This window comes from Toxotes jaculatrix, chromosome 7, assembly GCF_017976425.1.
Source record: "Toxotes jaculatrix isolate fToxJac2 chromosome 7, fToxJac2.pri, whole genome shotgun sequence".
Taxonomy (NCBI): Eukaryota; Metazoa; Chordata; class Actinopteri; family Toxotidae; genus Toxotes; species Toxotes jaculatrix.
Window position 1 is genome coordinate 8212568 of NC_054400.1, and position 15473 is coordinate 8228040.

Genomic DNA, 15473 nt, shown 5'->3' on the forward strand with positions numbered 1-15473 from the left:
TGGGGGCTGCAAACAGGTGTTTCTCTGTTTTCTAAGGTATTCAGAATTAGAACAACATGAGGGTTTTCATGGTTGGATAATGGTACAGAGTGGCAAAAAAATGCATTTTGGGTTTAAATGGAGCCATTTCTTTCATGGGCATTCACCTGGAAGTCAATAATAAACTCTACACAACCAAAACAATCTCCGAACTTTGTTGATTTCTCACATAACTAGCACCAAACTACATCATGGTTCTTTCCTGGAACCCTTCAAGAAGGTCCCACATCTCAATACAATAAACATAACTTTGGGCAATGAATGCGGTTAAGTCATTAGATTTATTAAACATGTTTAAAATGTAACGTGGTGAGAACGACTCACAGACATAAACAGGAATAAAACACCAGAATTTAAAAGCAAAACTTAGACTTCCACACATTTACAAAAAACACTGTACAATATACACACAAAATGATTAAAACCTTTAAAAACAAAAACATAGATGAAGTTCATTGTACTGGTGACACAGTACGTGCTCACGTTTCCTGTGAGTGCTGAAGCTTCTCATGACAGGAGGGTGATGAGTGCATCCAGAAACTTACTTCTGTCCTCTGTCTTCAGCTCGATTACTGCAGAGAAGAAGACAAACACGAGTAAGAACTGATGTGATGGTGCATGACGTGAGCACACCAATGGCCCAGCAACATGTTTTGTTTTTTTCTGCAAACAATCTAGACAAGAAAAAACATCAGATGTCGTGTATGTTAATGCCCAGAGAACTGAAGGTGGTTTGGAATAAACGTTGAGGTCTTATTCGACCCACGAAACATGACTAAAGTGTTGAAATGCACATAACGAATGTCACATTTCATTTTGTGATGCCTGGTGCTCAGTCACACAACTGACTGCTTCATGATTCCAGATGAATAGCAGCTGTACTGTAAATTACACAGATACAAGGCTGCCACCTAGAGGCTACAGAGGAGAGTGACATCTCAGTAAGCACATACATTCTTGAGGATTTAGACCAAGGTTTCTAAAATTAAATTTACTACATTTTAGGTTTGTTTAGGTGTTATGATGTTTGGATAAATCACTCAGCAAATAATGACTTAGTTTTTGATAAAACTGACACTTTCTCATGCTTTTCTTTGTCATGCGTCGGTCAGCTAAAACAAAAAACCTGAAGACATCAACCTGGGCTGTGGGAAATTATAACGGGCATTTTTAAATATATTGGCCATTAGTAGTGACAGTGTTTGCAAAGGATCTGATGGTGTTGACTAAAACTCCAAACTCCTGCAGCACAAACACTGTCACAACAATCCCACATTTGGTTATAATAAGGTTACGGTTTGGTTAAGATATATAATGTCTCCTGACAGCTTGCAGTTGAATACAAAAACATATTGTAACTAACCAAAACAAGAAAGAAGAAATATTCATGCCCTTTGTGAATGAAATTTAAGACTTGCTAATATCTTCATATCTTAAGATCTTAACTGAATAAAATACTCCAAGACTTTTCAAAACCTGCAGATAGTCTGTTAGACACTGTGCACAATAGAGCAGTAAATAACACTGTTACTTACTTGATGTGTCGAAGTGGTCATGAAGAGTTCGGGAGCTGGTGCTCTCTGCAGCTTTCTCAAATGCTCGACCAAAGAAACTTATTGAGTACAGAAAAAAGGACAAGAGTTGAGGAAATAAGAAAAAAAAATTCTCTTTACACTGCAAAGGAAAGTGAAGGGAAGGTTTTGTTTTTGTTTGTTACATTAAATTAACTTTAATTCTGATGGTTGATTAACTCTAAGAAATGACGAATCTTTAGAGGTTCCAGCTTTCACATGTGAAGGTGTGTGGCTTTTCTTTGTTCTCTAAGATAGTAAACTGAATATCTTTGGGTCTGGGGAAAGTTGGTTGGACCAAAAAAAAAAAAAGAAATTTGAATAAGTCAGCGTGCATTCTGGGAAACTGTGAGGGACATTTTTTACTAGTCTAAAATACTGTATAATAATCAAAGTACCTGTTAGAAATGATGATGAAATTATTATTAAAATGTTTTAGTTCTGTGTGACACATAACTTGGATTAAAACTGCAACAGAAACTGCAAAGAACATGTTCTTAACAGTACATCTGCAGAGTCTGAACTGAATCAGACATGGAATATTTTACTATAGAGCACAAATATCCTGTTTCTGAGGTTATGTTTTAAACTGAAGTCAGGTACTGCACTTTCATTTGTTCAAGTCATTCATTGGTGTAGTGAAATATATGTTTTCACAAAGCTAAGCTCTTTAGTTTTCATTAAGAGGTCTTACTTCTTCTTGTCAGACGTCTCAGACTCCGGTGGGATTCCCACAACAATGACAGTTCCCTTCTCCACATCCTTGGGAGCAGCCATGATGAGGGGAAGCAGTTTGCAGCGTTTATTCCTTGTCTAAATAAGCAAGATACCATGAGTGAATGAGTGGAGTTAGCAATAACAGTGTGATTTCAGTCTACTTCCTTCACATTCTCATTAAGTTCTGAGAACAATGAGAAACTCACCGAATGGACGAAAGCCTTCAGGAGGTATTTGCAGAGCAGAGTCAAGGCCATGGATTTAGAAAAGAGCTTCACATCAGGAGTTCCCTACAGATGAAAGAGCAGCAGGAGGACATGATTAATCTGAGCAGGATATCCTGCTAAAAAAACGCCAGACACACGTGTTACTCAGACAGACACTCGTACCTCCATGAGGTAGCAGTAGAGGAAAGGTCCCTGCGACAGGATGAGGTTGGTACAGATGCAGCTGGCCACAGTCTGCTGGATGGCAATCAGCTTCTTCTTAGCCAGGTCAATGCCAGAATGTAGACGATCAAGGTTGCCCCTGCACAGAGAAAGAGACTTTATAGCTAGCACTAGCTCAGTCCTAGTTACCAAAGTTTTTGAAAAAAATTGATAAAATTAAGATTTTAGGGACCTAAAGTTTCCTATACACACCTGGAAAGGGAGTCAAGGGCCTTGATGAAGTTGTCGCTGTCACTCTCATCTTTCTCGGTGCTCTCCAGCAAAGCAGCAGTAGCGTGCACCATGTCACTGGCCAGGAAACGGTTCTTAAAGCCAAAGTGAACACCAAACGTCTGGATACGGATATCCTTCATGCTGATAAAGACAGGAAAACAAAGACAAATCATATCAGAACATTGTCAAAAGATTGTGCGCAGCCTATAAAAGGAAACAAAATGACAGAAAGTATCTCTAAGTCTTTTCCAGATTCATACCCATATTTATTTGAAGACTCTTCAATGACATCCCTCAGGTTCTCTTTGATTGACATGTCCATGGAATTGAATTTCTGCCGCACTTGCTTCAGGGGGAGCCTGTTACAAGCAACAGCAACAAACATTAGCAAGTAAAACCTGTAAACTATCTCACATCACAGGCTGATCTCATATTCCACTCAACAAAAAGAGTAGGTCTGTTAATGGATGTTTCCCTTGACTTCTGAGGACTCACCCCATGTCAGCTAGGAACTCCTGGAGTTTCTTTTGTCCATTTAATGTCCAGAGCTTGAAGTTGCAGGACGTGTAACATGAATTACAGATGCTCTCATACAGAGACCAGTGCTGGTAGAGGGTTAGACGCAGGCTGAAGCAGGAAGTCAAGGAAAACACAAAGAGAAAAACAAACAAACAAACAAACAAACAAAGGAAGACATGGCTACAAAACATTTGTATGAGTGTTTACTCTTGAATGGGGAAAAAAAGCTGGATTGTTCATCCAAATAACAATGGCATGTCAAAAGAACTAAGGATACTCATATTCAAAGGAGATCCTCATACAGTCGATGGAGAGTGAGTTCTCCTCGTCCTCATTTCGGTGGTTATGCCGGGAAACATGTCGCTGCATTGTGGCGATGTCTGTTACGTACTTCATACTAAAAAGAACAAGACAGACATGATAAATTCAGTGTGGGAACAACTCGTTACAAACAGACCGTAAATATATCTTGTAACCAATAATGAACCAGAATCCTATGACTGACCACGCTACAGCAGAGAGATCCCCTGTTAAATTCTAAGGGAATCACTTTATGTTTTTTAGAATTGTGTTTTGAAATACTGAAGATGTTCTTACTGTGTGATTTTATCGTGAACCCACTGATCTGTCAAGCCAATGATGGCCCACCTGCGAAAAGAAGAAAATACATCTGAAAGTCTGTACACTGCACTGTGCATTTCCAGCATGTCTCTTTCATCAGATAGCTTACCAGAGCATGTCTTTGGTGTCTTTAGTCAACACCCACGCAAGCTCGAAAAAGACCATTGCAGCCTGACAAAAGAAACACATGAAAACATTTGGTTTCAGGAATAACAACTGAAAATGTGAAATAAAAGACAACAGACAGCTACGCAAAGTGAACTCTCATGTAGATGTTAAAGCTTCTAAACAATTCAACGGTTTTATGAACGTTTAACATGAACACGTGAAAATTATCAAATTAATTTTCCATGCTCATCCAAGGTTTCTGTCTACTCACAGAAGTCCCATGATATTCATACTGCTCGTAGTCAAACAAGATTTCCCTCCTGAGAAAAGAGTAGAATTTTAGTATCAATTCACAAACTGTAATACGATACAGTCTCCTCCAAACAGAAAAAAAAAAAAACCTCACCTTCGTGCCTCCCACGCCCTCCTCGCTCGCTGTCTTTCAATTCTCCTCTCAACTGCCCCCTGCAACGACATGATCACAGACATTAATGACACAACCTTTACAGTCAGCAGAGTTTACAGATTCTGTTCAACAGGCACCTCATCAAATCTCCTCCGTTTGCCAGACGGCTCTGAGCCTTCATCACTCTCATTTCCAGAGTCGCCTCCTTCTTCGTCATCTTCATCTCGGAAAATATCATCATATGAGGGCACGCCAAGATCATCATCCTGTTTGATCAGTAGCTTTATCTGTGGATGAGATGACAGGTGTTCATGTTAGATTCCAGATGTAAGTTGTGTTTTAATATTTTGGTATCTTCAAAAGTTAAACAGGAGAAAATAACTAATATACAAACTAATACAAATAAAAGGATGCAGCACATTCAAAAGTAAAATTTTAACATGTTGCTTAAGTTTTCTTCCTTCATTATAAGTTATTTTCCAATCACCTGGGTGTCATTGTAGACATTGACCACATCTACAGGCCGGTGAGTGTCACAGATGAAGAAGATGGAGTCATCATCTGGCTGCAGCATCTCAAGGAGGTCAACATTTGCCCCACAGTTGATGAGAACGAAGTATCGGAACTACAAAACAACAGAATCCAAAATAATATGTTTAGTTCAGCGAGACAGTGTGGGAAAGTGCAACAGTTCTTCCTTATTCATGCTTCTGTCACATATTCATGTGTAAGCTCAGGTCTGATTTGACCATACCTGCTCTTTGTGTTCAAGGAAGGCTGTGCCAAGGTCCTGCCAGCCTGTAACTGGCACGAGTGTATACTGGACCTGGTCACAGTGGAACAGCATCTGGTAAAGACACAAAAAGATTCAGCAATTATTGTATAATTTACTGATTCATAACTAGCTTCTCACTGACAAAAACACAGACACACTGAATCCTGGGCTATTGCATAGCTGAAAAAGAAACCTCTAACAAACATTTGTCTGTTGCTAAACGTTTAATCAACCTTTCATTAATGTCACAACACAGGTAACAGGAGCTAATGTTTGCTGACTGCTAACTGGGTATCTTACCTGTAGTATTTTACAGGCGCAGAGAGCATCAATGTCTGATGCCACCAGGAGTGCAACTCTCTGAAAGCAAAGTAATGTGAGACAGTTTTTAGTTGCCTTATAAAAGAAATACTGTAAGATATTGGAGTTAAAGCCTTTTAGGCTGTCTGAATATTACTGAATATTACTCTTTATGAATTATGGGGGATTTCAGATCTAGATTGGAACAGGTCTGGATCAAAATCAACTATACTTAGACTTGTCAAGTCTGGACTAGATTAACCAATTAGACAAGCCAAACACTCTTTAAAACACAGTTTTATGTTTGTGAAATCTTTATTTGTGAAAATGCAAAAAAAAGAGAGATTTCCTTCTTTCACATCTAGACCACATCAGACCAGATTTTTAAAAAAAGCAAAAAAAATTGCTATCTATTACATTTGTGTATGTACATTTTAGTGTTTAAAAGTCTTTGGCTTGTCTTGGGATCATGTAGTCCAGATTTAACAAGTCAAGGCAGAATTGTTTTTGATCTGGACATGGTCTGATGTGGCCTAGATGTGATGGTGGGGGGGGACAAAGCAGTGACATTTCTCTTTCTTACTTTCATAAATAAAATAAAGTTTCCACTAATTTGAAAGTGGATTTCGAGCAGCGTTAAGTCTTTAACTACACCGTGTAACAACCGCTCTAAACAGCAAGAGGAGCAGCAAACGGAGAGCCGGTCACTCAGTGTGGGTTAAGTTTCCTTTAACCCATTCGTGGTTCAAGTTAGCTAACCTTATGTTAAACTTAGCGCAAACTTACCTGGTTGGCAACAACTTCATAAAATCCCTTCCTTATGTCCGTGATGAACATTTTAAAAACGTTTAAGATGCAGCAAACCCGATAAAATCACTCACACAGTAGCATAAACAGCGAGTTATTTTGGTTTGTTGTCAGGATCGGAGCGTTTTCTGCTTCAGAAATGTGGCGCCAAATCTGCACGTCACATCCAACCAATCACTGGGGAGAAAAGCTGCGTACGTCACACGTTCGAGGCTACGCCATCACGTTGGGGAAAACAACGCTGCTACAAAGAAAGGAGAGAAACCTTAAAAAAAAAATACAGACAACCACACAGCAAATTATACTGATTCTTGTGAAAATATTTTTTGATGAAAAGGAAATAATGTCCATTTACACGCAGTAGCTTCAACAGAGAAGAAAAGAGCCTCTTCTGACACTCATTGTCACAATGTTGGCTTAAGATTATCCCACTACTACTTAATTCACTTCATTACTTTAAAGTACTGTGATCAGGACCACGCTGATCAAGATCTCGAAATACACTTTACACTACACTACAACTCCACACTTTTTGGTGGGTATATTTACATTCAAGTTTCAAGATCAGCTTCAACATTTGTTTGATTCAGTGAAAGTTTGCACAAAAAGTGAAGGGATGTAAGAATGATTATTTTTAATTTCAGGTTTGACGTGATCTCTTCCTAAAATGTAAACTAGTAAATGACTTCCTAGAATCAACACTGAAATAATAAGTAAATAATAAGAATCATATAAATATATGAAAATGTGGAAGTTGCAGCTTTAAAACAAAAACTGCACCTTTATTACCGCAACCCAAGCTGCATTATAATTGGACTAATACATTTGTAATGAACATTTTTTGTTGCTGTATCATGTTATTGATTGCCCACTTTTCAATGTGTTCTTGACTATAAAATTCATATCATCTGAACGGGTGCCTGTAATCATCATGCATACTAAAGAAGCCAGGATTTCTGGCTCAAAGGAAAATAAACAAAGGACAGCAAGTACTGCAAGATTATTTAGAAACATCATTTAGTGCCACCAAAAGATCCATTAAAAGCATCACAACATGTACAATCAGGATACTGTATCAGCAGAGAGGCTGCTGTGTGGTCCTACGAGCCAAGGCAAATTATTATGGGCGTGATGTAAATAACGCAAACAGGCAAGTCTTTGTATAATTACAAGTAATGACAGTAGATCTGAGGGAGAAAAGACATGATGAACAACCTGATGCAGTATACATGTACTGATAATCACATAAATCAATAGAAATGGATGGAAATGTGGGGATGGAAGGAAGTGAGGAAAACATACGCAGGTGTGAAACATGCAGTTTATAAAAATGCAGCAGAGTCTAATGACTTCCTTTTTTTTGTTGTCTGAAAGGTCCCCCATAAACCCATGTGCCCACAACAAATATGGTTTCTATTTTCAAGAAATAACATTATCACATATAAGGTAAACAAACAAATCTTCAAATTTCAAGTAAATTCCTACATGCCTCAAAATTAAATACACCTACACTTGTACATCATCTCATAAATACCTGTAAGAATGACCAAGTAAATTAAGATATTTGTCTCAAAGGTCTGTAAAAAGTGAGGTTTTTCCCTCCTCTTTTCTTGTCCCTCAGCTGTAAATTTCACACTTTCTACATGGAAATCCTCACATTAACAATTAAATTTATGGAAAGTAATTAAACAAGTTTTTTTCTGAGGTAAAGAAAGGCAGCATGCCACATTTAAACACCATGTAGTACCTTCACAAGTGAACTGTATACACTGTAAAACAATACAAAAGTAAAGATTCAAAACAAAGTTAACATGACAGAGAGCATACACTGTTACATTCAGTATATACTCCACTTATTAACAGAGAGCCATAAAGCAATGTAGTAAACAAAGGCACAAATTCATCTGTTTTTTTCTGCTGTTTGGTCTGAAACCACTGTGATCGAGCCACTTTAACCTTGATTCACAGCAACGAGCAAAAAAGTGCTTTGACCCTGCAAAACTTTGGCTGGTTTCACAAAAACACAAGGAGGTTTGGTTGTCTCTCATGTTTCAACCTGCATGAACACAGGTGAAATTTTACATCTTTTCCTATCTAAGAGCAACCTTCCAAGTACACGATTAAATGATAAATGACACACAAAACAAAAACACAAAGATCAATAAGTGAACTCAAAATGTAACTGAACCACAGACCGCAGAATTCACCCTCTTAAATGAAACTTGATGAAAACTACAAGAGAAAAACAACAAACCACCAAACTTCCTGTGCCAATAAAACTATTAACAGGATAGAAAACCTAACCAGCAGGATCACTGGGAGGCTAGCACCATCACCTGGAGAGGTTACAGTCCGACCCCACTCAGGTTCATCATGAAGATCTGGTTCCACTGTGATGCTGAAAATCAACCCCTGTACATTTCATCTTTCCACTGCTGGTGAACTTTCTCACTCTAGACGGGTTGGCAGAGGAGCCAGAAAAGTGTGCAGTGACAAAAACTGGACCTACAGTAAGCCTGAGATCGCTGACGTTGGAAAACATTTATCGCATACTGGTTTTACAGTCATATTAACTTTGATGTTATTAGTAGATGTGCTGTCCAGTTAGAGCAGAGGTGTCATCATTACTTGTGTTTGTCATAAGGAATTAAAATACAGCAGGCACTACAAAAACTGCGAGAAGAGTTGAGTGGAGCTGCTACATTGGGATGTTACACTGAGTACTGGGCTGATGAACCCTTTTCCAGATGTCACTCAAAAAAAAAAAATCTATGAATGGAAACATTCAAATATAATATAGGAAGACAGAGAGATTTAAAGCACTGGAGACAGAGGCAGTAGAGCAAAAACTGCAGAGACCAAAGATGCAGTGCTGATTTACACAAGGAAGTTATTTTTGACTGACCTGTCTTTACATGCAACTGAGGTGGTGACTTTCAGATAGGGGTGGGTGATGTGACAATTAAAAGATTTACATCTTCAGGAGGAGCGAATGTGTTTGAGGCAGAGTGCCACAGATCAGAAAGTCAAAGTATTCCAAGACAGACTAACACATTGTCGGCTTTGGTCTAATCACGGGATTTGTTGACAATCAGAAAATACAGAATACAGGCAGCTTTATTCTTTCACAGCTCTGATCGCACAATTATTGACACTGCTATAAATCATTGTGCTGGATTACCTAGTGGCAGTGTTATAATGGTTAAAATAACCAGACATTCCTATCTGGGTATTTCATCCATTAATAATTTTTCAGAAAATGTATTTAACACAAAATATATTGTGATATACAATAACATATACCATGCCAAATGGGTTTTATCCACGTCACCCACCCCTTTCAGATATGAAGAGCCAACATCAACACTTCTTACTTTCCCTGTCTCCTTCTGAAAAGTCAAGTTTTATAAGGTGAAGAATATATGAGCTCAAAGGTTCACTTATTTTGGAGCTTTTAATCGCATCTCACAGTCTTCTTCAGCGAAGGCAGCTGGCTCAATGATGTTAAACGTTTTCAGTCAAGTGATAACAGGTGGTCAGTATCTTTCTCTACAGGTTTAAGAAGTGGGCTTGTAACTGGGTGGTTACTGGTTTGAGGTGGTTACTGGTTTCCCTGAACCTACATTATAAATCTGAGCGACAACTGAAAGAACGGTGTTTGTTCCTCCCTCATTACTGCCACCCAAATGCCCATGAGCAAGACTTTTAAACCCAAATAACTACTCAAAGATCAGACTATGACTGTACTGGACATTTCCCCATCAATCTGCAGCTGGTCAGGTGTTAATAGGGAGCTGATGTTTTCTGCTTCCCTTGTTTGTTCAGTCTCTTACTGAGCCAAGACCATGAGATGCCATCAAAAACTATGACTCATTAGTTAGTGGATTTTTGAGCTTGCACTCTCCTTACTATACACTGTTCCTAGAAGTCAATAATGAGCATCCATGCACAGAAATTAAAATACTGTATACAGGCATTTTCCCTTAAACTCCAACTCTGCCTGTTTAAAAAGTTGCAAGTTTACAAAAACAATCACAAAATAGTGACCCTACATGAGAAACTGTGTCACAACAGCTGAGCCACAAACTGATGGGCAGTGGACACTTAGTGCAGTGGTTGTGTAGTTGACCTGCTCAGCTGTTGTATTTAAAGTCATGTGACCTATAGGCACAATACACGGGGTGTGTAGAGCTGGGCCATACGGAAAACAATGTCATGATAATCAGAAGACCTCCAGTATTGAAATATCCAGAGAGTAATATCACTTCAGAGTTTGGATATACACTTATCAGGTTGTCAGTGTGGTTGATGTTCACCACACTGGACATTTAAAATGGCATCATTATTTTATGGAGCTTTCAAGTGTTTCAGAAATCAGCTGAGAGATATCTGACTCAGTAATGAGCTTGAAATTTCAGTTTAGAAAGAAGTCACCTTATAAAAAGAAAATTCCTACTGTAAAGTTACGATAATCGACGATAAACAATAAATATTGATATACTGCCCAGCCCTAAGGGTGTAAAAACCAGAATTAGAATGACAATGTAACCCTGTATAAATTACATCAGTGAAGAGTAGGTTCCAGTTACAGCTGTTCTACAGGGGTAGGATGTAGTTGGAATTGGCAAGCTTGCGTTCTTGTGCGGCGGGAACAGTCTCTCTGTGACGCAGAGGTCTGTGGCAGTCGGGGTCCTGAAGAGGAGGGTAGTGCTGCCTGTAACACAGCCAGGCGAAGGAAAGGCCCAGCAGAGAACCCACTAACACATCTACATGAAGGAGAGAGAAGATAAGAGATGATATAAGGAGCCAGCTCAACACAGACTGACTATGACCACATATTAAAAACATTAAAAATTCACATTTGACTGATGCGGCAGGAAGTTGGGGAGATGGAGGGAATTAAATTTCTGAAAGCAGGCACCAAAGAAGCAGCTCAGTTTTATTGTATACAGGCTAAGTGAGCACCACGTTTATATGGATCGCCTATTGTAAGAGATATTTCCTGGCAATGTAGACATTAGGACAGTGGAGTAAAAAAAGATTAAAAACCACACTGGTTTTCATGCTTTGTTGAACCATTCTGAGCTCTTTCCTGTGTGACTCTGACCTTGCCAGTGGTGTTTGTAGTCGCAGGTTCTGGAGAGGGCGATCACAGTTGCGATGAGCAAAGGGGTGAGGAAGGCACACAACCGCCACGCTCTGCCTTGGCCTGCTGCATTGAAGCAACGAAGCTTTCCTGCGATGTACAGTGCTGTGAAACCCAAACCTGCAAAGGCAACTAGGAGCAGAGAGAAAAGATCAAAGGGGTGATCAGAGCCAGGAGAAGTTTTATATAAATAACAAAATAGCAGGGGGCAGGGATTGGAGACGGAGAGATGCTTTTTAGAGGAAGGTGCAATGGTCTCCTGCTCATACAATAAAATAAGGGCCTGGAGGCAAAAATGCACTTATATACATCCATTTTCAGACACATCATATGCCCCCTGCCATGCTTTTATACTTGTTTGCTTTCCTTGTTTCCTGGTGATGAAAATGTACCAGCTATAGAGACATAACTGCACATAAGAGCCTCTCTTACAGGAAGAGTGTCCACTGGGAAAGCTCTTCCTGCCCTCCATGACGACATCTGGGTCACCGCTACAGCGCAGCTCCAGGTTCATGTGACCATCTGGGAAACAGCGGTAGAAGAAGTCTGGCCGCGGCCTGTGGGAAGAGACACAGGGGACGGAGGGGACAAATTAAAGCTTTCATCCACTGTAACACAGGCTAACATTATGACCTACTGTGTTGTGTACAGTGTTTACCTGCCAACAACAAGTTTGATGACGTTGGTGAAAACTCCATTCAGAACCAGAGTCAGAGTCACAGCTGGATGAAAGGGGGGAAACAGAACTGAAGTCAACTCAAAAAGCTAGTTGACACATTTTAAAATGAAAAAAGAACTGGCAGCTGCAGCTGTTTCTTACCCAGCGAGGCTTCTTTCAAATCTCCTCGCTCTGACTTCTTCATAAAGGTGAAAACCAGGATTACAATCAGCGGGGTGAAAACTGCCACACTCTGATGCAGACAAAAAAAAAGAGGAGCATAATCTATTTAAAGGCAAAGTAAAAGAGTGCTCCACTGATTTAGCATTGCACTCCTATTATATTGTCAAGTCCACAATGGACAGTAAAAAATTATAAAGATCAGTGCAGCAGAACCAGAGATACTGTCTTATTTATTCCATACATTCTTCTTCTTTGTCTAAACGTGGTGCCTACATTACCCACATTGCAAACTGACAACCAACCGATCGATCAGAGATTAGAGGCTAATGTAGTCTTGAGCCGCTAGCCTCAAGCAGAGATGAGGAGTAGGTCTGTCTGTCTGTAAACAGGTATTAGTTACAGACAAAATGATTGTGGTTAATCAGATAAATATATGTATGCATGATGTGCATTCTCTGTACTGATTGTTGTTAGGGATGAGATTTATTTTGCTCCAGTTTAACTCAAGAATATGTAGATACATCACTTACAAACATGAGAGAGGTGGGTACGTGGTCTCTCTCCACACGATGGAATTTATACAACCACATCTCCTCTGCCTGGATCTCACGGTAGAAAGGAGGAAGCTGCTCCGTCACACTAAATGTAGCACAGAGTTAGGTTAATGTTTATTTTTCAACCAAACAAACAAGAAAAAAAAAACACACACACACACATTATACATTTCAGATCATGGATCATAAAGAAATGCTCCAAATGCAATCATCATCATCTGAATCATAAATCATCTACAGATATAATTCAAGATTCAAAGGAGGATATACTTACAGGAACACCACTAACAGCGCCATCCGGATGGAAACTTCCGAAAGGAAACCACGAAGCAGCCTCCTCTTCATTTTGTTTCTCAGAGTGGACTTCAGTCAACAGCAAACATCATCACTCCACCCTCTTTTAACTTAACTGGAACTAAAGAAAGATGTGGACATTAGTTATAGTTTATAGTGTAATTAGTTTGACTTATATTAAATTTAGTGAATCTTAAGCTACTTTCTAAATCATGAGAAGATTATTGCTCATTTGGTACAGAGTTAGTGGGTGTGGAACTGGAAAAACAATAACTATATATCTCTATTTATAATTAAAGCCTGACTGAGAAGCCAGGCTTATATAATATATACACGGAATATGTCAGCTGGTAATAGCTCAATGCAGAAAATACGTCTATATGTCAGCTGATAAGTAAGAAATTGCAGTTGGGTGATGACACAGAGATACTTAAGGTAGTTTAAGCTCCAAAACATCAATATCTGGAACCTATGATTATGATCAATTATCTAAGGAAAACAGCAAACTGGCTGTTCTTTGTCTGGGCACCTTATTTTCCACATCAGAGGCCGTCCACACCCACACAGGTATTTACAGTGATTTTGCCTGATAGACCTGTTTTGTTGTTCAGGACCATGTGAGAACACACAGACTAAACTCATCTGACATGTTCCTGATACTAGTGTTACCTTTGATAGAATGAGATATATATATATATAACAACATATCGGCCAGTACTCTTTTTTCCTTCTTTTTTACATAAACGTAAACATGCTTGATAAGGACTCTGTGAATTTTGTTATTCAATAATTGTGACAAAGATGTCCTGCTTTGGAGGACAAACTATGTAACAGAGACACAGTACCTGAGATACATCTTTTGCATCTCTGAATTCTGTGAAAAGGCCAACATGCTGCACCTGTATTCTCCAATTACAGCTGATAAATATATTTAGAGACTGTTATTAAATCTAATATAACATTAAACCTGTTTTAGTGATGCCAGAATGAAATGCACCAGCCTGCCAGCCTCTGTCAGCACACAAAACAAGACAAACGTGCTAAAATCAAGTTCCTGTGCTGCAGAGATAAGATGTTAGCAGACTGAGCTAAGCTAGTTAGCAACATCTGTCAAACAAGACATCTGGCCCATTTCCGCATTGCCAAACAGAGAATCTCTGGTCCGTTACTAACCTTCAAAAGGTCGTGGTTTTTATCTCTTTATCCTCATATTAACGTTTGTGGTTAACACGAATCAGCCCTCGACATCCTCTGCTCCTGCCGACGGTGGAAGTCGCACATTTGAGGACTTGCGAGAAACGGGGATGCCACAGAGGAGACGACCGCTGTGTGAAGTTAACGATTAGCATCGGAGCTACTTCTGGTTTAGGATTTTCAAAATAAAGGTGTGTAGCGGTACTCTAAGAGACCAGCAGAACCCTGAGCAAATCACTGTATCTTCTTGTCAGTTAACTCCACATGACGGGTGCAGAAAATTCAATAATAGCCTTATTTAATAAGTAAAATTAGTAAAATCAGTGAAACTTACTTAACGTCCTCTCACAATATATCAATTGCACTGTGTTGGTACATCTGTTGTATCTTGTGAAGTGTGTTAATACTATAAACTGTATCTAATATTTATATACAGTTTGTGGTTGAGACACTTTCATGTGATATTTACATCTTGACTGGACTATCAGTGAAGTTGTGCGAAGGTTTTTGATTGCTGTGGCAAATTTGTGTGTTCACTAAGAAATATTTAGGATATTTCTATATATTTATCAGTTATTATTGCCATATTTTTAGCATAATCAGTTTCATACCGCAAGCTTGAAAGTATTCAGTTACTTATTTAAACTGTACTAGTTTTAGATTAAATGAGCAAGGAACTTGCAATAATACATAATACATACCCACAGCACCAATTCATGATGCGATATGTGGCACATTTAAAAAAAAAAAAAAAAAATCCATTAAGCAAGGGAGTTTATTTAAATTAACAATTTAACAAAAACAGGGTATTTTGAGTTTGTGAAATTGAATATGTGGGAGCTACAGTATGTAGTGGTTTATAAACCGGAAATGGCCATGCAGATGACTTTATCTGTCTTGACAAACTGATGCAAGGAGC

The 15473-nt window shown here is 38.9% G+C and overlaps 2 protein-coding genes across 2 annotated transcripts; both read right to left on the bottom strand.

Moving 5' to 3' along the window:
- Nucleotides 1-306: 306 nt before the first annotated feature.
- On the bottom strand, nucleotides 307-6664 carry cdc45 (CDC45 cell division cycle 45 homolog (S. cerevisiae)). The gene is made up of 18 exons (XM_041042503.1): nucleotides 6505-6664; nucleotides 5719-5778; nucleotides 5398-5490; nucleotides 5131-5268; nucleotides 4781-4930; nucleotides 4644-4702; nucleotides 4509-4557; nucleotides 4239-4300; nucleotides 4106-4156; nucleotides 3786-3905; nucleotides 3485-3616; nucleotides 3250-3348; nucleotides 2969-3130; nucleotides 2717-2855; nucleotides 2534-2617; nucleotides 2305-2423; nucleotides 1575-1651; nucleotides 307-611 (listed from the first exon to the last, which is right to left on the bottom strand). The coding sequence occupies exons 1-18, from the start codon at nucleotides 6553-6555 to the stop codon at nucleotides 547-549; spliced, it is 1710 nt and encodes a 569-aa protein (XP_040898437.1). The 5' UTR covers nucleotides 6556-6664; the 3' UTR covers nucleotides 307-546.
- Nucleotides 6665-9047: 2383 nt separating this feature from the next.
- On the bottom strand, nucleotides 9048-14688 carry plpp5 (phospholipid phosphatase 5). The gene is made up of 8 exons (XM_041041839.1): nucleotides 14534-14688; nucleotides 13341-13481; nucleotides 13043-13151; nucleotides 12492-12582; nucleotides 12330-12393; nucleotides 12104-12228; nucleotides 11633-11803; nucleotides 9048-11291 (listed from the first exon to the last, which is right to left on the bottom strand). Exons 2-8 carry the CDS (start codon nucleotides 13409-13411, stop codon nucleotides 11122-11124), a joined length of 801 nt encoding a protein of 266 aa, XP_040897773.1. The 5' UTR covers nucleotides 13412-13481; nucleotides 14534-14688; the 3' UTR covers nucleotides 9048-11121.
- Between the last annotated feature and the right edge of the window lie 785 nt (nucleotides 14689-15473).